The sequence below is a fragment of the Camelina sativa genome, chromosome 4 (assembly GCF_030686135.1).
Source record: "Camelina sativa cultivar CO46 ecotype springtype chromosome 4, ASM3068613v1".
NCBI lineage: Eukaryota > Viridiplantae > Streptophyta > Magnoliopsida > Brassicales > Brassicaceae > Camelina > Camelina sativa.
The window spans coordinates 29,674,713-29,696,863 of NC_141883.1; the positions used below are offsets into that span (position 1 = coordinate 29,674,713).

General features: G+C 34.8%; 3 protein-coding genes, 2 long non-coding RNA genes and 3 pseudogenes across 6 annotated transcripts; 5 read left to right on the forward strand and 3 right to left on the reverse strand.

Annotated features, from left to right (window-relative positions):
• Positions 1-70: 70 nt before the first annotated feature.
• On the reverse strand, positions 71-2,193 carry LOC104782587 (putative protein S-acyltransferase 2; annotated as a pseudogene). Its single transcript, XR_015597286.1, has 4 exons — positions 1,814-2,193; positions 1,069-1,608; positions 765-989; positions 71-659 (listed from the first exon to the last, which is right to left on the reverse strand). The product of XR_015597286.1 is annotated as a putative protein S-acyltransferase 2 (transcript).
• Positions 2,194-3,061: 868 nt separating this feature from the next.
• LOC147946328 (uncharacterized) lies at positions 3,062-3,558 on the forward strand. Its single transcript, XR_015597287.1, has 2 exons — positions 3,062-3,206; positions 3,305-3,558. It is a non-coding gene; the product is annotated as an uncharacterized LOC147946328 (long non-coding RNA).
• A 2,863-nt stretch (positions 3,559-6,421) lies between these two features.
• LOC104782588 (chaperone protein dnaJ 72) lies at positions 6,422-8,332 on the forward strand. Its single transcript, XM_010507561.2, has 3 exons — positions 6,422-7,074; positions 7,259-7,328; positions 8,078-8,332. Exons 1-3 carry the CDS (start codon positions 6,659-6,661, stop codon positions 8,138-8,140), a joined length of 549 nt encoding a protein of 182 aa, XP_010505863.1. The 5' UTR covers positions 6,422-6,658; the 3' UTR covers positions 8,141-8,332.
• Positions 8,312-9,271, reverse strand: LOC104782589 (calmodulin-binding protein 25-like; annotated as a pseudogene).
• A 455-nt stretch (positions 9,272-9,726) lies between these two features.
• On the forward strand, positions 9,727-10,993 carry LOC104782590 (uncharacterized). The gene is made up of 3 exons (XR_767032.3): positions 9,727-9,923; positions 10,169-10,231; positions 10,663-10,993. It is a non-coding gene; the product is annotated as an uncharacterized LOC104782590 (long non-coding RNA).
• Positions 10,994-13,900: 2,907 nt separating this feature from the next.
• LOC109124549 (uncharacterized) lies at positions 13,901-17,520 on the forward strand. The gene is made up of 12 exons (XM_010507562.3): positions 13,901-14,187; positions 14,295-14,329; positions 14,458-14,539; positions 14,624-14,705; positions 14,795-14,988; positions 15,133-15,207; positions 15,415-15,565; positions 15,883-16,102; positions 16,229-16,321; positions 16,660-16,776; positions 16,957-17,008; positions 17,131-17,520. Exons 1-12 carry the CDS (start codon positions 14,053-14,055, stop codon positions 17,284-17,286), a joined length of 1,392 nt encoding a protein of 463 aa, XP_010505864.1. The 5' UTR covers positions 13,901-14,052; the 3' UTR covers positions 17,287-17,520.
• Positions 17,521-19,150: 1,630 nt separating this feature from the next.
• On the reverse strand, positions 19,151-20,234 carry LOC147946329 (phenylalanine ammonia-lyase 2 pseudogene; annotated as a pseudogene).
• Positions 20,235-20,287: 53 nt separating this feature from the next.
• On the forward strand, positions 20,288-22,141 carry LOC104793013 (putative methyltransferase At2g41040, chloroplastic). Its single transcript, XM_010507564.3, has 7 exons — positions 20,288-20,635; positions 20,752-20,861; positions 20,972-21,112; positions 21,197-21,278; positions 21,355-21,663; positions 21,749-21,853; positions 21,933-22,141. The coding sequence occupies exons 1-7, from the start codon at positions 20,444-20,446 to the stop codon at positions 22,059-22,061; spliced, it is 1,068 nt and encodes a 355-aa protein (XP_010505866.1). The 5' UTR covers positions 20,288-20,443; the 3' UTR covers positions 22,062-22,141.
• The last annotated feature ends 10 nt before the right edge of the window (positions 22,142-22,151 follow it).

The window sequence follows — 22,151 nt, forward strand, 5'->3', positions numbered from 1 at the left end:
CAAGAAAGAAACTGTTTTGAATAAACCTGTGATGCAAGAAACTCGCGCCGCAATGACTACTCCTGCACCCTTTTTATCTCTGAATTTTACTCGTTGAAGACAAAAAGCGTATGGCTTTAGAAATAAAGAGAGTATAGTTTTCACAAGTAATCAAGCATTTTTCACAGGCGCAAAGATTCTGCAAAAGATCTATGTTCTGTGATCCATGGTTTCTTTTCTTTGTTGTTGTTGTTGTCCTACCTCAATCTCACATCAACACTCGAGTTTCTTGTTATATACGCGGGTTCTTGAATCCCTGGGATGGGAAACACGGTGTTGGTCTCAATGGTTCCTTCACCTAAACCTTTCTTCTTGACATTTTCTTCGATGTTTCTGTTGTCATACTCCAGTGTCTGGAGGAGCAAACCGCCCTTGCTGTTTTTGCAACCGCCTATTTCCATTTCCATATCATATTTATCTCCTCGGGGTCCAAAGGTTCGGTCTAGCTCAGATGCAATGGATCCAACCTCTACGTCAGTTTCCTCTGGAGCCCAGTCTCTGAAGTTGATCATTGGAGGTGGGATTCTGGCAAAGAACAACTCATATAGGTTCTTGAAAAGACCCTTTCCGTAAGGGTTTTCTTTCTTGTCATATCGGTACCGGAAATTCTCATAAGTTGTCTGCAAAATAGTAATAAAAAGAGTCAAAATTACAAGCGAACTAAACAAACAAATTTGCAAAAACAGAACACCAAACAGAGCAGCAAGAGTAAGGTAGGATCTTGCCTGATTAGTGCAGATGAGGTAGAGGTGGAATACAGTGAGTCCGCCGACAAACCAGACAACGACAAAGCAGTAGAGGATGAGAACAACAAAGACGAAGTCGTTTGCGATGACCACTAACAACATCTTGCCGTGTAACTCAAGCATACTGATCCATGAGAAGACAAAGACGTACAAGCAGAGGAGTGTTGAAGTTGATATGAAACAGATGAAGTACGGATAGTTTCGCTGCAAAAACCACAGATCCTATTTACACTTTTTGTTTCAAGAGATTCAAAAGGAAAGGTTGTTAATTTAGAAGACTTACTAAAGCGATGCATTGGCCAACCCATGGACAATGGTGATCAAATCTTTGGACACAGTTGTTACAGATGGAACAGTGAGAGGCGCGGGGAGGACGGTAAAGCAAACACGTATCACAAAACTTAACTTTGACAGTGTAGCCATTCACCAGTATATCCTTGGTTCAAGGTATCTTTGTATTACCAAGTTTGTTGTTTACCCATTCTGAGGATTGAGTGATCATATCAAACCCTTCTGCTTCAGGTGCTTCTTTGTTTCTAGGGATAATCCCGGGGTCTCTCGAGGATGTTAAGAAGAGAAATGTGAAATCCTACAAAGAAGATACATGAATACGAAGAAAAGTGCAACATATATAGCTCACAAAGAAAAGAAACATTTTATAATATGGTCATACCAAGACTGTGAGCATCAGTGCACCCAACAACACAAGAGAGTGGAACAAGGGATAGCGTTTCCCGATCATAGGACCTCCAATCATAACTGTGGTGAGAAGGAGCGAAGATGCATCTGGACCAAAGACTAGTCTCCCTCCGCAATAAAATTTCTAAAACATAAAAACAAGAAACATGGACAAGTCATCAATCAAGCTGGTTCTGACATTAACAAATCAGGGGTTTAGTATCAAATCTATTTCCGAAACATGATATATCTTGTGTCAGGACATTACAAAAACCCTTATGTTTGTTTGTCAAATTCAAAAACAACAGAAGAGTTTCATTATAGTGAGAAAGTATTAAAAATGGGCTTACATTGTTACCCGGCCAGAGTTGGTAGATCCTCTTGGGTTTACGATCCTGAGAAAACATGGTTTCATCGTCGGAAGGAGCCCTATGAACATGACAACTTTTCTTCCTTCCCATCTCACCAATATCTTCTTCTTCTTCTTCTTCTTCTTCTTCTTCTTATTCCTCAAGCCTCAGAATCAACGACGAAACGACCAAAAAACGTAATCTCCATATTGTCTGCTTAGGGTGTCGTCGTTGTCGCGGCCAGCGAAGGAAACCGGAGATTTCAAATCGCTGCCGCCTGGGATTTTGGCTTCTTTCTTTCTTCCTCCTCGACGCAAACTCTCTCTCTGGCCTCCTCCGCTCTCTTTCTCTCTCTCTGTTTCTTGCTAATTAAGGTTTGTGTCAAAAGAGTTGTTTCTCTCTCTTCCCCTTAAAGCTTTTTTCCTCGGCCATTGGAAGTTCGTCAATACCAACATCCATTCTCTTCTCTGGAACATCCTTAACATAGCAAATCTCGCCATCACAGCAATTTTTCTCCTTACTTCTCGCAACCCTCCAAAACCCTAATTTTCATTACTTCTCCCGCACGCGCCATTTTCTGTTTCAACAACTCTAACTTAATTCTCTCCGTGCGTCATGTGTTTTTTTAAAAAGACTGATCTGATATACTGTAATGAAGTATAAATTTTTTTGGGGTGTAAATGTTAAGGAAAAAAAAAATTGAATTTTGTTGAAACTTTGTGACAGTATATATTAATACTGCACCTAAATTTTAATAATGATCAGTCAGTCAGATTCTAGTTTAATAATGGTCGAGTGGATTCAAATATTATAATATACAAAAAGGGAGTAAACATATGAAAAGCACGACACACAATTATCAACATATAGAAACTACTATTTTTTTTTTTGAAAATCACATCAAATATAAATAATAACATTCTTGCTGAAACAAAAAGTAACTCTTAAACAACATTTTTTTATGAAGTGGAGCAAATTATATTTCAAAATTTTAACTAATATAGGGAAACCTAATTACATATTTGACTGCATATGTATAATATTAAATACCAGCTTACTAATGTTCAAATGTAATTAGGTAAAAGAATCATTATATATGTATTTCTGTTTTGTCAACAAGTATTTTTCTTTTGACTACAATAAATTACAAGTAAATATATTGTAAGATTATGTTATCTTCCCAAGTTTGACTAGGATATGTTTGACATGTTTGTGTTAGTATATATAATTATCAGTCTAAATCAGTACAATCATATTAAGAAAAAAAAAATCAAAAAGAAAACCATAAAAATGGGTATCAGTTTCACCATGAAAATTTTAGTCGCATTTGCTTTCAGTGCCTTCTTCATCCTATCTTCTGTTAATTGTCGTACGACAACGGCTAGTACTCCAGGCATTAGTTTATTTTAATACAACATTGTATAATTATGGATATGATTTTCTCCATTTTAATAAATGTACATATTGTTTATTTTTTTGTTTTGTTAATAGGTTATGGAATAAATCAGCAGGATATACAATGCTTCTATGGAACATATCAATGTCGTACTGGAGGGAGGCCCAAATGCATTCTCTTTTGTCGAGATCATGGTTATTATCATGGCTTGTGTGTTTCTGATGCATGTTGTTGTAGTATTCCATTCCCTCCCAGCAGGGGTCCGAAATGAAAAAAAAAAAGAAACTACACATATATAACCAAATGTATTAATTTCCTTGAAATATAATATTATTATTTTTATATATTATGATTATATCTATCTATAAAAAAAATATCTGTAGCAAAATTATAAACAAACTTTATCAAATAGAAGTTACTTTGAAGGATCGAAAACAGAGGTCGAACAGTAAAGATGTTAGGACCATGTTTTCCCAGACTAATTTACGTGTATTGTTTGCTTCTATATATGTTTTCTAGATTCATGTTGCATAAGAAGTTACATATATAAGGGAAAAGAGCACCTTATTAACAACCTTAAAATGACAATGGGTTACATGTTTGGTTACTGTCTTCTCTATATGCAGCCGATTCGTTGGTTTGAACAATGAACATTATGGTCGACATGTCATTGCAAGAGCAACAAGCATCCACATCTCTCCTTTCCGAGCAAATGTGTTGACATTCACTGATTCACACATCTTGCGTCTTGCCTCTGTTTTACTCTCACTCTCTCAGACCAGGAAACTCATTGAGTTAAAGAGAATTGGAGTAGAATTTATGTGTCCTTCCATGTTAGAAGATCATATATATATACTTGCCAAAACTAAAATGAGTCTATACTATCTACAACATAAAGACGTTCCTAATCATCCCAACCATAGAGATTTTTCGTGATACACATGGGTCAGTAATTAATCAAATAGATATTTCCTCGATCTTTCTTGGTATATACTCCAGTAGTTTCTGCCACTCTATATATATATATATTAGCTAAGCCAAGAAGAAGTAAAACACGAAAAAAAAGTTAAGAGATTATTGCAAAAATGGCTATCAGCAAGAAAAAGTTAATTTCATTTGTTTTCACTGTCCTCTTCATCATATCATCTGTTAATTGTCGTATGAAAACTGCTATTTATCCAGGTATATTGGTTCACTCTTATATCCTCACTTCATTATTATGAACAATATTTTATTTTGCAATTATGTATGTACTGGGTCAATGTTTCTTTTATTCAAAACAAAATTAATAGGTTATGGAATAAAGCAGCAAGATAGACAATGCTTCAAGAGTTATGAATTGTTATGTCGTGGTGGAGAAGGCGACTGTAAAGATTTTTGTAGAGATCATGATTATGCTAATGGCTTCTGTGTTACCCATCCTGATGCATGTTGTTGTATGATTTGATTTACAGTCAAAAACCAAAATAAATTAATTTAATTAAATGTCTTGGTATTTGCTAGAAAAATAACATCAATGTTTTGGAAATGTTTTGATTATCTATACATAAAATATAGAATAAAATAAATAACCTTGACTAAATGAAATTTAATTTGATTAGACTTGAGCAATAGCTTCTGCAGTTTGAACAAAATGTAAAACAAAGTCGATATACAACTTAATGAATGTAAAATACATAGGAGTTTAGTCCAATACGTTTCATGTGCTATAGCTATACGCGGCCATGTTATATTTTAACAATTTTATTGAAGATAATTAATTAAATGGTGAAGATTTACATCAGTTTATTTTTAGTTTTGGGTATAGAATGAACTAATGTTTGATTTTAAAATTACATCAAAAACTATAACCACCTTGACACCTTCTTTGTTAAATGGAAAGAAAAAGAATCGATTAATCTTTTTCAAATTATAACTGATGGAATTTGCAAATGATATATCAAAATCACATTAATTAAACATGTATAACAATATATTTTTGAGATATAGAGGGAAATGGCTACTATCTCCACCTCACATATATACAATCAAATCATTAATTGAAACTTATCTCATTCTTTGTGTATCACTTAACTCATTCATTGTATTTCAACTAATGATTTTTTTTCTTTTTCGAGTTACAAGTTACAACCATTAAAATTTGCAAAACTTATTTCAAAAATCACACTAAAAATGTATAAAAATAGTATCTTTTTGTGAGATGGAGAGTATATTAACTAATCTATTACGAATTACAACCATTAAAAAATTACAATATTTTGGTCAATATGTGTTTAAATAGGAAGATTTTGATATTTTTCAAATTTTGACCAAGGAAAATACCTCTTACGATGAAGAACATACCCCTTTATATTACAAGACCATATATCTACTCGCCAAATCTAATATATGATCCTGTAATAAGTTCATAATATATATGATACGCATGGACTAATCTTTAATTAAATAGATACTTCATCGATCTTCCTTGGTGTATGCTCCAATAGGATATCTGACTATAAATATCATTAGTCTAATCAAAGAACAAGAAGAAGAAGAAGAAGAAGAAAAGAGCTAAGAGAGTAGAGAAATGACTATCACCATGAAACATTTAACTGCATTTGTTTTCACCGTCTTCTTCATCATATCGTCTGCTCATTGTCGTATGACAACGACTAGTGCTCCAGGTATTCGTTTATTCTTATATATATCCTCATTTTTTATATTTGTGAACAAAATTTTGTTTTGTTTTAAACGAATGTACATATTGGATTTATTCTGTTTTTATTTGATAAAATAAATAGGTTATGGAATTATAAAGAATCGTCAATGCTTTCAAGAACCAACATTATGTCATTCTGGATCAGTACGCGGCTGCACTCTTTATTGTTTCCACAATGGTTATTCTTATGGCACCTGTCCTACTCCTGATCAATGTTGTTGTCATATTCCAGAATAAAATGTTTTTGCCATCTTGTTTGAAAAATATCATTAATGTCTTTTACCTCAAATCCAGAACGAAATAAATAAAAACATTACTATGTCGATGTTGATTTGATTAAACTTGAGCAATAGCTTAAAAATCAATATTGAAAATACAACTAATAATTTTATTATTTGTCCAAAAATGAAACAAATTATTTACTAGTACATATTACTGGGTCTCAAGGAAAAACTAAAATTGGGCCTCGGCCCAATAATATTTTTTAATATTAGCAAGTAAACATAATTTAATTGCGGGTGAGGGAGGAAGCGGCCATTGAAGCGCCACGAAGTCTTCTTCTTCTTCTTCTTCTTCTTTCTCAAAGATTCTTTACGATTCCGTTTGCATCTTCAAATGTTACCCAGACGAGCTCGGATTCGCATTAATCAATCATATCTGTATATCATAGATCTACACACACAGGAGAAATCGCGGATCTCAATTTCAGGTGTTTGCGATTCCGATTTAGGGTTGAAAAATTAGGCCGATGGTGGATCATTACCAAGTTCTAGGCGTTACGAGAAACGCGAGTAAGAAGGAGGTTAAGGATGCGTTTCGGAGATTGGCGATAAAGTATCATCCGGATAAGCACGCGCAGTCTCCGGATCACGTTCGGAGAAACGCCACCGTGCGGTTTAAGCTTGTCTCGGAGGCGTACGAAGTTTTGAACGACGATCTGAAACGCGCTTCTTATAACGCTGGTAGCGATTCCGATTTCTTTCGCCGTACGAGCAGCGGTTCCTATAGTAGTAATCCGTATGGGAATCGTGGTGGTAAAGCGTATGGCTACGGTTACGGTAACTCTGGGAAGAGTAGTCAGTCCTCTAGTTTCAGGAGCGGGTTTGATTTGACGTTTCGGTACTTGACAACACGCTCGTTTCTACTTAACCTCGCATTAGCTGGGTATGTGACAACTACTTTACTTGGTCTTTTGGTTGATTTGGTACCTGAGTATTTGCTGTAATTGGAATTTATGGAATTTTCATGGTTATTGTGGATACATCATCTTAGCTGTGGTTTGCTTTTATCTGCTCCATGTTGTAGTATCTTTACTCATTCAAGTGGTCTCTTATCTTTTGTTTTCCAGTGGTTTGTACTTTGCATTTACTGCAATCGATACAAGCGGGGAAACACTATGGAAAATGCGTAACTCTGGGGTGAGTACCTTACTATCATCCTTTCCATCGATGCTCGCCTTAAGCTATTGACAGTTTTGATAATCTTGCTTTCTTGCCGTTTCTTTTTGTCCTGTGATTTACATGCATTGGTGTTTTTGCAAAATTCAACTGGTTTTTCATTCCTGCTGTTGGATGTATCTTAGATTGAAGTTCTTGTGAACAAAATGTGCTTGGTGATTATTTCTGCACACCTAGTATTGTGGCCGTAGCTGTAACTAGAATGAAATCCGAGAATTAATGTTAGACCAAAAAACTAGTTGTCCTACTTGTAGCACACTAGATAGCTTTAGAAGCGTAAAAAAGGGAGAATTTGTTCAAACCATTGACTACTGTATATATGCTTGGTGTTGCAGGGTCGTGTACTGAGAGTTAGATTTGTAACCTATATATGCTATTTGCAACATATTGAACCCGTTTATGAGAACATTTTCTGTCTTAGGGTTTGCAAGACATAGTTGCAAAATGTTAATTTACAAGCAATGGTGAAAACATTCTCACGTCAATATGACTAGTGAAAATGCATTCTTGTCAGAGAACTTAGGAAATCCCACATGTGCTGGATTTTAGAATGGGAGAGTAAATTGAGGCATTTACCACTGAGAATATTGATGGTTGGTTTCCAATTTTCCATTTGTGAGAAAAACGAGGGCATGTGTATTTCTCTCTGTTTACATGATTAATCTGGATTATCACCACAGCTAATAAATGGACAATTTACATATTTTCAGAAATCATTTGAAGAGGCAATGGAATCAATCGAGAAATCAAAGACACATAAGGATGAAGGGTGAAAGAGAGGACTCAAAGTTACTACTTTGACTTTGATTTTTAAGCTTCTTATTCTGTGAGCTTGATGGGTTTGTGTGGGTCATTGTTAGCCACTTTTATATTCAAATTTAAGTTAACACACATCATGCTTAGCTTAATATGTTACTTATCCGAGAAAAGAGTTTTAAAGTCAATAGAGAAACCGATTTGATCCATTACATGAATAAACAAAAACTATGAACAAGATTTGATATTATTCATAAAGGGTGATGCATAGAACAAAATCTATCAAAACAAAAGGTTATAACGAGCTAGTCGTCACATAACTTTCCATGATTCAAGCGTCGGAAAAGTTGAGTTAGTAGTATCAAACTCCACGGCGGAGACGTCCACCGCAGCATTAGACTTAGCTGATGGCAACCCTAGGCCGCTGTTACCGGTGAAGGCGTTACCAACTGCTAGATTCTCCTGGTGATGGTTAGACAAAAATGCAGATGTATCTAGCATGGGAACCGCCGTGGATCGATCCGATGTACACTTGGGAAGTTTGTTGACGAGCCTAAGCGGCTCTGGCTTGAGGATGGGAGCGAAGATTCCGAAGGAGGAAGAGTCATCGACGATGTAGTTGGCGCCGGTGACTTGCTGAACCATCTGGCGAAAATTGGTTGGATCCGCGGTTATGAAAGTAGTGTGAGATTTCTTGGAAGGGCGAGACCTGCTGCGCTTGGTGGCTTTACCTTCCGCAAGAAGGAAGTTACGTTTTCGTTTAGCTCCTCCGCCGATGATTTCTGGATCGGATCCAGCGGAGACGTTAGAGGAGAGAGTAGTGTGAGTTGAAGAAACAGGGTGAGAGACGGAATCGAAAGAAAGAAGAGGGAAGTGGTGTGGCTGACGCTGTGACGGTGGTGTGAAGAGCTCTGGCGAGCAAATCGTTGTCGTGAGAGAAGGTATTAGTAAGCAACCAAGAATCAACGTTGAAACCTTGTCGATACAACCAAGCATCGACGTTTGTTAATCCGTCGGAAACCATATATTATATAGTACCACCGCTGAAGAAGAGTGATGAAGTGGAAGAAGAAGATGAGTCTTAAAAGATTTTTAGAAAAGAAGTTAGAGAGAGAGAGAGAGAGAGAGGTGAGAATGGGGCCGAGGGAGGTTGAAGGGTTTTATAAGGACGGCGTCGTCCGTTAACTGATAGAGAGAGAAGCGATGATGACACCGCGTTGAGCGGAGATAGATAGGGATACGTGTCACACACTTTTAATCGAAAACCTCTATATTGATGCTTTATAAATTAATAAATTTTGCTAATTCTAAATTAATATTATATAAAAAATAACAAAATTAATAAAATAATATTTTTTGAAATATCCATGTAAAATATGATTCTAACAATATTATAAATTAATAATTATATAAATTTATATATATATAATATATACTTTGAATGGAGTGACAGATAAAGTACAGTGGATTCATACCTACTGTCATAACAATACCATTCAACAATTTTTTTTCTTTTTAAAACTAATGCAGTTTATCTGTTCACAATTTAATTTTTTTTTGTCTTTTAGCTATAAATGCAGGAGAACCACTAATTAATTCGCCCACAATATTTTTGAAGCTGTCCATCAGCAGATCCAAATTTTTGCCCACAAATTCATCTCATTTACTCTCTATATAACACATCATTGCTCACTTTTACAACCAACACAAAATTTTGAACAAAAAAAAAATACAACCAACACAAACAAATATTTCAAATTCCTATCAATTCTATTTCCATTCATCTTCTCTCCACCAAAGGTATTTTTTTTAAATAAATAAACACATTTTTTATTTTTTTATTTTTCTGTTTATTGTAACATCTATTTTTTTTTTATAGAATTCAAAAAACAATTAAAGCTTCTACTCTATCACCTGTTGTTTCCACATTTTTTTGTTGAAATGTCTGTATTTTTATTTCATAAATATATGCTAGATGATATGTTAGTAGTTCTATTTATGCTATATAATATTTGTTGTAACATCAATTTTTTTTTTTTGGACAGAATTCAAAAGACAATCAAAGATTCTACCTATCACCTCTTGTTTCCATATTCTTTTGTTGAAAGGTATGTATTTTTTATTTCATAAATAAATATATTTATTCTATATAATATGTTAGTAGTTCTATTTATGTTATATAATAGTTACTGTAAACTGTCTTATTTTTCAACCAATTATGTAATGAGAATGCTGATTTTATATCTGTATATATGTATATATATATGGTGGTGTTTAAATATAGATACATGTTTATAAGAATTTATATACATAAATCTTCATTTACTCAGATTTAAAGATAGATAATTATTTTTATTATAGATTAAAAAATTTGCAATGAACTCAATAATTACTATTAGATAATCATTTAGAATATTGTAAATCTATTTTCTCAGAAACTTTTAAAGCTTATGAAATTTTTTAAGTACACACACATATATATATATATATATGTCTCTTATACTGAATATATATGTATATGTCTCACATAATTTTGTAGATTTTACCGAAGATTTTGTCGAAGTAATGGAGCATACTGATATTAGCGACACAAATTCTGAGAGTGATGAAGGTGACATGGAAACTACGGCTATAGCTGATGGAGATCAAATGGCAAACACTAGAGAAAATATTGCAGATATGTTATGGGAAAATCAAAATAATTTCCATTAAACTATTCTAAGTTTTATTTTTGTTGCATTTGGATAATTTGTGTTTAATGTTTTCAAACTGTGAAATTATTTAGAAAATATTCTATATTAAAAAAAAATTATGTTTATTTTACAATAATTTTATCATTTTTAAAATAAATTTGCTGAATTGGATGTGTTTTTAAATACTTTATAGTTTAATATATGATTTACACTGTTTGATCTGCTTTTACCATTCAACCATATAATTTGGACTGCTCAATCAGCATGATCTGCACTTTTCCAGCATGATCTGCACGATCTGCATGATCTGCACTTGTTCAGCATGAACTGCATGATATGCACGTTCTGCAACGCTTGAACTGCTTTTACCATTCAGAGCTATAGTAAAATATGTATCTCTTAAACATCGTATCTATAAAACAATTATTATATTGTATCTTCAAATTATAATGATATAAAATATTCTATAACATTTCATAAAACAACTAAAATTTTTTAAAGTTTTCAATTTCTAAATATGCATCATTTACATTTTGATAGTTTGATAGACTATTAAAATACGATAATTGATATTCTTGTTCATAAATTTGAATATTTATGTCATGTGTATAAGTGAATTTGTCTATAATATTTGTAATTCATTGTCAATAATATTTTTTAATTATTTCCAATTCAATTCCAATATCATAAAATTTACAACATCCAAAATTCTAATTTTATTTTGCAAAAATGGTCTCAATTCATAATTTTTAAAAAATTAAACAATTAAAAAATACATATAAAATAATAATTATTAATTTACACTATTAAATAATAATTATTAATTTATAGATAAATTAATATCACTTAAATTAATAAAATATTTTGGTCCCAACATTATTAATTTATAGAGGTTTTACTGTATGTTTTTTATTGGTTTAACGAGTGAGAGATTGATTTATTTATCAGGTAGAATTCGTATAACTGTTGAATTATTATGATAGCAAAATATGCTTTTAGTGTTATGCATCAATATACCTAGAGCTAGACGTTAACTAGGCGGTGATCCAACGCCTAGCGCCTAGAACACCTAATCAGAGTCTAAACGGTTTTAGGCGGTTTAGACGTTTATACTATAAATTAATATATATCTGATATTATATATATAATTATACAAAATATGCTTCATTCTTATATCCCTTAATTATTTATACTTATGGTCAGAAGATATATACTTCTGTCCCTTAATTATTTATACTTATGGTCCTTTTTATTCAAAGATCTTTCTCGAAGTCTAGTCAAGCGAGTTATGCATAAAGGAAATTGACCAACGATCATCCATGAGGTTGACTAATATAAGAATGGAGATATATACCTTTAATATGAAGAGGGTCATCCATGAGTATTCTTAAGAAATATTAGCATTTGTACAAACAAAAAGCAAAACATTAGCATTTGTTATGCAAAACATAAGTAAAACATAAGTAAAAATATATTTTTTTATATGTGTATGTATAACAAATAAAATAAACTTTTGGGAAATGTTATATCATATTTGATATCTCTTTTATAGTTATGTTAACATTTTGTTACTTCACGACGTCATCTAGGTGAATAATCCACCCCTAGATTCAGTACACGATGTAATCATATGATGCGAGAGACCGAAGCATGTGATGTTGGAAATTTCATGTGAGTCTCTTTCACTCATGCATTATTATTTTTGTAGAGGATAATTTTGTATTGTAGTTTTGTATGTTTTATATATAAAGAATCAGTTAACTTTAGTAGATATAGTTTTGTTGTGAAATGCAAATAAAAGTTGTTAACAGTTATTTGTTGGGATTGACCAAAAAACAAAAAAAAGACCGATCAAGTGAATATTTTTCCAGTTATTAAATTCTTTATTTGTAAATCGGTTTTTGGATGGATAGGAGTGTTTTCGCCATCCTAATCAACGCGGTGATGCAAATAACAAAATGCCTTTTTTTTCAAAGCGCACGGCTCTGATGCTAAGAGATCGTTCTACGAAATAATTCAGTATATCATTTTATTGAAAAGTAAATATCACTTTATACATTCACGAGACGACGATCTCCTCAGCTTTACCGGTTCATTGTTTTAAGGATTTATTTGGTACTATATTACTTACGCATCATAAGCAAATGTTATAGTATATTTTTGTTGGAAATTTCTATAATTTGTATTCTAAAAGACTAGTCCAAAAGAAAAGGAAAAACGTAATCATATGATGGTATGGTGCGAGAGACCGAAGCATGTGAGTCTCTTTCACTCATGATGGGTTATTATTTTTGTAATTAAATACAGTGACATTTTGTGTAATATAGCATATGAGAGTATGGTTATTTGTTTAAAGGGTTGCTTAAATAATATAATAGAGATTAAATCTTGATTTATCATAATATACTATCATAACCTATAACTAATCCACGTTGATAATACCATTTAAGCTTAGACTAGATTTTTGGGAAAAAAAAACAGTGTTCGAAAAAGCGTTCTAGGCATCCGCCTCCGCCCCGTCTAGGCGCTAGGCGCTATAACACCGTGTAGACGACCGCTTTGACTGCCTAAAATTGTAGTATCATCATTTTAGTATATTTTTTAAAATTTTAATTTCACAAATTTAAAATTTATAAGGTTTATTTCTATAAACATAATTATAAATGTTTAATATGTTATTTAAAATGAATTGAAATAATGTTTTTATCTATTCTTTTGTTTTTGATTTAATATTTTTATTATTCTTATACATATTTTGTATAATTATATATATAATATCAGATATATATTAATTTATAGTATAAACGTCTAAACCGTCCAAAACCGTTTAAATTCCGATTAGGCATTTTAGGCGTTAGGCGTTAGATCACGGCCTAGTTAACGGCTAGCGCTAGGTATGATTTCAGATTTGGATTTGTGTTAATATGAATGAGTCAATCAAATATGGAATACGATTTGTTATGTGTGAACCTGTTTTCGTTGTTTACAATACTCGGATTCTTGTTATCTAATATATGGGCCTTTTTAAGATATGGTCCTTAATGTATGGGCCTAATTGATTAAATATGGGCCCAAAAAAAAGCTAGGGTTCGCCGGTTCGGATTCTTTCTGCGGACTCTCTCAATCGCTCGTACTGGTTTGTTGAAACTTGATTGGTAATCGGAAAAGTGAATTACGTTGAATCTCTCAGTGTCTAAAGGGTTTTGGATTGGGAGGTTGAAGGTTGAAACTGAATAATGGGAGAAGAGCTGCAACATCATCAGAATGGTTCTTCTGCTCATAACCAGACAACTAATTATGGTTATGGAAGCTCGCTTGCCTACGATCAAGACGTTGAATCTGCCGCAAGCAATGCTCTTCTCCGAGAACAAGTACATATTATATAGTGCTTTCCTCGATTAAAAGTTTCTAAATTTTTCATTCCAGGACGTGGGTGAAGGTAACAAAGTTGATTCCTTTGTTGTGAATTATTTTTCAGGAAATTGAAACGCAGAAGATTATACAAGGTCAAAGGTTCTGTCTTTCTGCTGTATTATGAGCATCTTGCTGTTCTTATTAATGTGCAATTGTAAATTTCGTGTCTTTAGTTGGTTTGTATAGCAAATTTGTGTTTAAAAATTGCAACTTTCACCTAATTTCAGAGAAGCTGGGACTTCAGTAGCTGGTGACTCTCAGCATAACACTGATATTCTTCGAGATCGTACTGATCCTAATGCCGTAAAGGTTTTCATTTATAATTTTTTTTTAATCATCAAGGCTCTATCATTCATGACATGAAGTTTTTAATACATATTCGTTACTATGTAGGAACATTTGCTAAAGTTAACTGCAAATCATAGAGCAGAAACAGCGGCAAAGCGTGGTGGGAGTGTGAGTACATGCGGAGAAGGTTAGTCATATAGCTCATGAGCTCTCATGCATTTTGTAAAATTCACTAAACCTGTCCTCCAATTAACGGCTTTTATCTATCTATTCTAGGTAATGTGGATGTGGGAAACGGTTATGGTATACCTGGTGGAGCTGCGTACGCGGGTCACTCCGAGCTCAGTGGGAAGCCTGAACCTGCTACGGATGCTTCTTCAAACAATTTGCCTGAATATCTCAAACAAAAATTGAAGGCCAGGGGAATTCTCAGAGAAGGTACAGGGGCTGCTTCATCCAACACGCAAGATGTAATTATCCATCTCTCTCACACTTTTATCTTTACCCGCATATGTTCGCTATGACTTGACCATGACCCTTTTGTTTCAATTTATCTTATTATTATTGTTGACCTTTTGACGAATTCGTTTGCTTGTGATTCTTCTCTTTTCCAGACATCCGCGGTTAGTTGGAATAGACAGACGAACTTACCTTTTCCGACAAATGCAAGCACCTTACCATTAGGATGGGTATGAATGAGACAAACTTAACTTCTTTTCTTCTTCGGTTATTCATTTGCTACACAATCCAATACTGCATGCTGGGAAACTGTTTTGAAATTGTTCAAATGCGTTTAATATTACGTCTTAATGCTTAAAGATGGCCACTTATGGTTCTTATGATGTGTTTATCAGTGTTAACTGTTAAGCCACTTAAACTTGTTCTGTTTTATTCAGGTAGATGCTAGAGATCCTGCAAGTGGTGCTACATATTACTATAACCAACATACCGGAACATGCCAATGGGAAAGACCTGTTGAGTTATCTTCCACCACGCCATCTTTGCCTCCTAAAGAAGATTGGATTGAAACACTTGATGAAACCTCTGGTATGCTATTTACACTTATAGTCATCATTATGAGTATCTCTTTGCTAAATTATGCATGTCGGCTATTATAAAAGGTTGATGTGTTTATCCTTTTAAATGAATTATATAACGATCTTTATCACCGTGGAAAGAACCTTGATAATCTCATGTTAGAATATACGAATGAGTGTTTTCTGCTGGAAGTTTGTGCTCTTTATTTGACCAGTGTCTTCTGGTTTCTGTTGTACTGTACACAGTACTCGCAATGCTTGCTTAATCGTTTGATCCGTTTTGGTTGCATCCCTGAGCTTTAAACCTTTTGATATTCTAATGCACAGGACATAAGTATTACTACAATACAAGAACACATGTATCGCAGTGGGAACCTCCAAGTTCCTTACAGAAGCCTGCTTCCACAAACATTAACAACGCTGTCACGCAAAGTACTGCTAATGGGAAGGGCGAGCATCATCCAGATCAGCTGCCAAGATGCTATGGATGTGGGGGATGGGGAGTGGGCCTTGTCCAGAGATGGGGTCACTGTATCCACTGTACCAGGTAGGAACCCTTTCATTTTCTTGCTATGCTTTTTGAGTTAAATTGCTGCATAGAGACTGCTCGATTTGAGGCTTATGCCTCTCTCTCTGCCTTTGCTTACGGGGACTCATATTATATGGAATGCAGAGTTTTGAATCTACCAGAACGTCAGTACTTGCCAGCAAGTTTAAACAACTTCACAAATGCAGGAGATTCTACCCAAAAGCATCCGAATCAGAAGTAAGCTCTCAGAATCTGAAGTACTAAGATAAAGATCCTTCTGGTCTGTCATATTTCTTAGAAACTGAGTGTCTCATTAGAGAACGAGTTTTTGACTCTTGTCCTCCCCCACATAGCTGTTAGCAAATATTTAGACTACTCACTCATTTGGATATAAACGTTCTCTCAGTCCCTCTTTTCGGAAGGACAGGATCTCTGTTAGAGAGTCTACCAAATTTTCGACATGAAAATAAGGATGGAACACATTACATGTAGTAGTGAACCAAGAGGTTTCCATTTTACTTACTCTTGTAATACACACCTTACAAATGACGCAAAAATGGAAATGATTGAAACAGGTCCAGTTCAAAACCTCCTATGAAAAAGGGATCAGGCAAAAAACGTGCCCATGCTGATGATGATGAGGTGGATCCAATGGACCCAAGCTCTTACTCAGATGCTCCGCGGGGTGGCTGGTAAAGTCCATAACACCCATTTTAACCACTTTGTAAATCGCCATGACCTATATATATCATTGTTTATAATTCTATCTCTGCTACATCAACTCATCTGAGGAGAATTACATACCAAATGTCAAACTATACTTCATAGGAATCATATAACATCAGGTTGATCTGATCCTTCGCATCTTGCAGGGTTGTTGGACTGAAAGGAGTACAACCACGAGCTGCTGATACAACTGCCACGGTAAAGCCACTTGAGACTCTGTTCTACATTAATTTCAAATAACTTGGGGGTATACTTACCTCACTAACTTGATGATGACAAAAATCCAGTTCCTAACTTAGTGAGATGGATATGTGTTTCAGGGTCCTCTGTTTCAACAACGACCGTATCCATCACCTGGAGCTGTTCTGAGGAGAAACGCAGAGGTGGCATCATCGCAGAAGAAGAAACCAAACTCTCAATTCACGGAAATCACAAAGAGAGGCGATGGAAGTGATGGTCTTGGGGATGCAGATTGAGAGAGCTCGACTCATCTTCTACTGTTTTGTCTGTTGCCTCATCTTATATAAGATAGATCCCCTGTCTTCTACTGTTTTGTCTGTTGCTTTCTCCATATATGATACTGTAGGCTGTTTACTAGTTAAGAAACACGGAGCCGTAATCAATGTGAATTTAAGCACAGGTTTCAGTGGTATTTGTATACATATAAATATATAATCACCATCAATGACTTCAGTATCTTCCATCTGCAACAATATCCAGAAACATTCTCCTGATTATCAAAGAGCAACATGTTTATACTTGATGACTTTATGCTATGAACAAATTTATTGGGTTTATGGAATTATTAGTTTGACTAAAAAGAAAGAATGAGAAATACCCTAGAATAGCATAAATATATGTTTTTCTTCCAAACTCAGCACACACATGTTCAAATTTCCCAAAAGTAGCATTTGTAAATATTGGGATAATTTATTATTTATACATTTGAAAATCTACAGTTGGATTGCGAGAGTGTTTTGTATTTGTATGTGCTCCCAATGAAAATTAGTAGATGGGAAAATTCTAGCAATGGTTTTTCTTTGATGAATCACATGTCCAAATCTTGGGTGTGTGTTGTCTCTCACTTCTCTTTTTAAAAGTTAGGTGACGAATGAGGAGAAGGAGGGCATGCCGTATTGATATTTCGATTTGAGAGTGAGAGTGATCCAGAAGCAGAGGAGATATGTGAAACAAAGAGGAAAGAAGAAGAAGATGAGAGAAACTGAAACAATATCTTTTTGTGGAAGCTAAATGAATTGTTCAGTAGAGGAAGATGAGGAAGACATTTGTTAAGAGTAAGAGAAGTTCATTGTCGTCACTGATTTCAATGTCCTCGGCTTCTTCGACTTGTAAAGTTTTGCATGTTTCGACATTATGTACGTTGGCTACTATGACATATTTTTTGATGCAGTACTCTGTTTTAAGAAATATAGCATGTTTAACAATTTTGTCCTTGAATATATTATGATCATCCCACTTCATTGTGATCATGGATCTTAGTTTAAGGTGTCAATTATATTTACCACTTGTAGAATCTACATCTAATGCTTATATTCGTCAAGAGTTTCAGATTGCAAATCAACATTTGGCTATATAGATGTTGGTTCCAAACATTCAGGAAGACGTTCCTGACATTCAGTAAGAACCATATAGCTTAGAGCATACATGAAAAATGAAAAAGAGCAGAATATACTAACAAACAACAGTATGTGTCAGAAGCAAGTTATTATCGCTGCAGACTCATGGCTCCAAGGACCACGACGGCTTGTGTATGTGGTTAGGATCTCGTTTATAAAGAGTCCTCTCTGCTCTGTTTTTTTTCCACTTGCTCTGTTTTTTTAAAGTTCAACAGCTTTATTAGTAGAAGGAAGGAAGCATCTAATGTAAAACAGGTTTTTTTTTGGTTGAATATAATTCAACATTAAAAAAAAAAAAGTGTTAAAGGATCACTCCTAAACCATCACACAATATTTCATGAATAAAAATTCATTTATGAAAGCCCAATATGGCAAAGATTATTTCGTCAGTGAAGAGTAAAGATTTCAATTTTGTGCATATGCTCGTGTTTACCAATGTCTAGAATTTTTATGAAAGTTTTCCTGAAGTCCATCCTGAATTCTAAACTTTTTGTGAATGCCATTCATGAAATTCAAAAAAACTTTCCTGAATTGGCATTTTCGGTAGCAAAAAAACTACAATTGGCATCAATCTTTGTGTTAACAATGTACTTTTAAGGATTTAATAGATAATATGAAGTGACAACCATTTATCTCAAATTTCTCTAAATTAATATGGAATGAACCTAAGAACAACCTCAATCATCACTAGAAGAAAAGTAGAGACATAAAAGGGCAATATGAGTCGTTATAAAGCAATCTGAGTCAACACTAGGTACTCAACAACACCTAGAAGCAATCGGAGAAGTTTTCTTATAAACAACACATTTTTTTTTTTTTTGTTTTGACAACTTATAAACAACACTTATGTCAGCTCCTTTGAAACCATAATCCAAACTTGGATTACTCGAAGTTGTTAGATTCAAAGGAAGTCCACTGTTGTAGAAATCGTTAACAAGCTCCGAGAATTGAGCAAACATAAGCTTCCCAATAGCAACAATGGCCAATCTCGTGTTATCCATAGTAACTCCGGTCTGTGTTCCCTGGAAGTTACCACCATGGATCGCCATGTTCCTCAAAACATCGATCAATGGGTTTGTCGTTAACAGAGTTAATTTCACTCTCAATTATTTTCGTAGCTTGAGGCTTCTGCAACGAATCCATGTCGTCAAGCTTATGAGCTAATTTCATGTATGAGTTTCCGTCGGGGACTTGCTCCATTATCGCCGCCGCTACGATTTGCCCAGGGTGATGCTTCAAACGATGAGGCAGATGATCGGTGAACTCAGGCTTCCCACTCATCACCTCCGTGAAGATCACGGATAAAACCTCAGCTAACACCGCTTGAACATTGGCTTTGGAGTTAGGACGTGCGGTGAGGAGTCCGGCGATGTAAGAGAGAGGACGAGATCGCCGAAAGCAGTTATGGTTCCGGAGAGGAAGCGAAAGAGAGATATTGTGATTGAGGAGACTCGTAATCGCTTCGAGGATCTCGAATCAGAAATCTGAGTATCCGTGGAGTAGAGTGTTGACTCGTACGAGCATGTCGGCTTTTGTGGCTTCTCAAAGGAGCTGAGATTTGGGTACCTAATCGGTGGAGGCAGAGCATAATCTAATAATTTAGATTTGTCTCAAGATAAAAAAAAAAAAAAAAAAAAGATATAAATTTATGCTAGTTTTGAAACATTTGAGACTATATGCTAATTATGGAAGAAAAACTTAACATGGTGCTATTTTTGAGAATTGCCCGAGAAAGAATCAAAAGATACAAATGGTGTGACTTGTGAGTAAAGAGGCCATTCGATCATGTGGACCCAATTAAACCAAGTCCCTTATAAGAAAGTGAACGAATGGTGAAAACGAGAAGTGTGCGTGCGCCTTTTATTTCGGCTTAACATAATATTCGGACAACACATTTATTGCTTCACCGATTTTGTTGTTACAAGAAACGTAAAATTGTCTGAGCAAAAACAGATCTCTCTTTCTCTGCTCGTTGACTCTGTAACTCTCTGCTCTAATGGCGATGGCCGCACTAACAGCTTCTTCTTCTTCTGCTATTACTCTCCTCAACAAGCCTTTCTTACGTAACCGCTCTTCTTTCTTCTCCTCTAATTCACACTCTCGTCTTCTCCGATTCCCTGCTTCTTCTTCTTCCTCTGTTCGTCCCCGTTTCCCTTCTGCCGCCCTAAGCTCCGTTGCTCCTGAATCGGTGCGTTCTGCTTTTCTTTTCTTGATTTCGTTTACAAGCTTTGTAGATTGATTATATTGAATTCAAACGAGAGTTCTCTATATATATGTATGTCCTTGTTCAATGGTATTTTGCAGGACTTAAATAAAAATGGAACTCCAAAAATTGAAATAGAGGAGACTCAAGTGTTTGCGTGTCCTGTTTGCTATGAACCACTTATGAGGAAAGGACCTTCAGGTATCAACCTGTAAGTTCTTGTTTTACCTCCTCACTTTGTTAATCGTTATATAGTTTTTTACTTTTTGCTTCTTTCTTTGATTTTTCTCTAAAGCTTTTTTAAATTTTGTGAATCTGCAGACAAGCAATTTACAGGTCTGGATTCAAGTGTGGACAGTGTAACAAGACATACTCTAGCAAAGATGAATACTTGGATTTAACTGTCACTGCTGATTTGGAAGATTATGATGAAGTCAAACCCATTACTACCGAGCTCTTTAGGTACATTTCTTTTTATCCACCTTCACTAACCATCTCTGTGCTGTTAGCTAAGTCTTGTTTGAGCCTCTTTTTGTGTGTGTGTAGGAGTCCATTAGTATCATTTTTGTATGAAAGAGGTTGGCGGCAAAATTTTAAGCGAAGTGGCTTTCCCGGTCCAGATGAAGAGGTATCTATCTACATCTATGGTCTTTTTTTTGTTGATCTTGTTCTTTCCTCATGGTCTTAATACTTTGCAAATGCAGTTTAGAATGGCTGAGGAATACTTCAAAGAAGCAGAAGGTGGGGTTCTTGTGGATGTAAGTTGCGGAAGCGGTTTGTTTTCTCGGAAATTTGCAAAGTCTGGGAAATACTCAGGCGTGATTGCTCTCGACTACTCTGAAAACATGCTTCGTCAGTGCAAAGAATTCATCCAAAACGATGATACTTTCGACAACTCAACTAATATAGCAGTTGTGAGAGCAGACGTTTCTCGTCTCCCTTTCCCTTCAGGTTCTATTGATGCAGTTCATGCTGGTGCTGCCTTGCACTGTTGGCCTTCTCCTACTAATGCTGTAAGTTCTTGAATTTTCTCCATAGCTTCGTAGTTGTTTTGCAAATGACATGACACTTGTTAAATATTTTCTTGTTGGTTTCAAGATTGCTGAGATCTGTCGTGTTCTAAGAAGTGGAGGTGTCTTTGTCGGGACGACCTTTCTCAGATACAGTCCTTCGACTCCTTGGATTATTCGTCCTTTCCAATCGGTAAAGAGAATTGTAGTGATCAAAAGTGGTTATTCTATAGCATAGATTTTGATCTTTTGTGAATTTTGGATATTTGCAGAGAATTCTGCAGAGCTACAATTACTTGATGCAGGATGAGATCAAGGATGTGTGCACATCATGTGGTCTCACAGATTATGAAGATTATGTTCAGGATTCTTTTATTATGTTTACTGCTCGCAAGCCATAGAGAGAGACCTCTCTCTTCATGTAACTACATTTATATACACAATATACAAAACTACAGTAATATAAACTAGTTGATGGAGAGTGATTTTTG

Bases quoted from the DNA above. Each gene is read 5' to 3' on its own strand.
- LOC104782588 (XM_010507561.2), top strand. From the start codon at position 6,659: ATGGTGGATCATTACCAAGTTCTAGGCGTTACGAGAAACGCGAGTAAG. The intron at 7,075-7,258 runs GTATGTGACAAC...TTTGTTTTCCAG, and splicing joins CTTAACCTCGCATTAGCTGG to TGGTTTGTACTTTGCATTTA. The intron at 7,329-8,077 runs GTGAGTACCTTA...ACATATTTTCAG, and splicing joins GGAAAATGCGTAACTCTGGG to AAATCATTTGAAGAGGCAAT.
- LOC109124549 (XM_010507562.3), top strand. From the start codon at position 14,053: ATGGGAGAAGAGCTGCAACATCATCAGAATGGTTCTTCTGCTCATAAC. The intron at 14,989-15,132 runs GTAATTATCCAT...TCTCTTTTCCAG, and splicing joins CTTCATCCAACACGCAAGAT to ACATCCGCGGTTAGTTGGAA. The intron at 15,566-15,882 runs GTATGCTATTTA...TCTAATGCACAG, and splicing joins AACACTTGATGAAACCTCTG to GACATAAGTATTACTACAAT.
- LOC104793013 (XM_010507564.3), top strand. From the start codon at position 20,444: ATGGCGATGGCCGCACTAACAGCTTCTTCTTCTTCTGCTATTACTCTC. The intron at 20,636-20,751 runs GTGCGTTCTGCT...GGTATTTTGCAG, and splicing joins GCTCCGTTGCTCCTGAATCG to GACTTAAATAAAAATGGAAC. The intron at 20,862-20,971 runs GTAAGTTCTTGT...GTGAATCTGCAG, and splicing joins GGACCTTCAGGTATCAACCT to ACAAGCAATTTACAGGTCTG.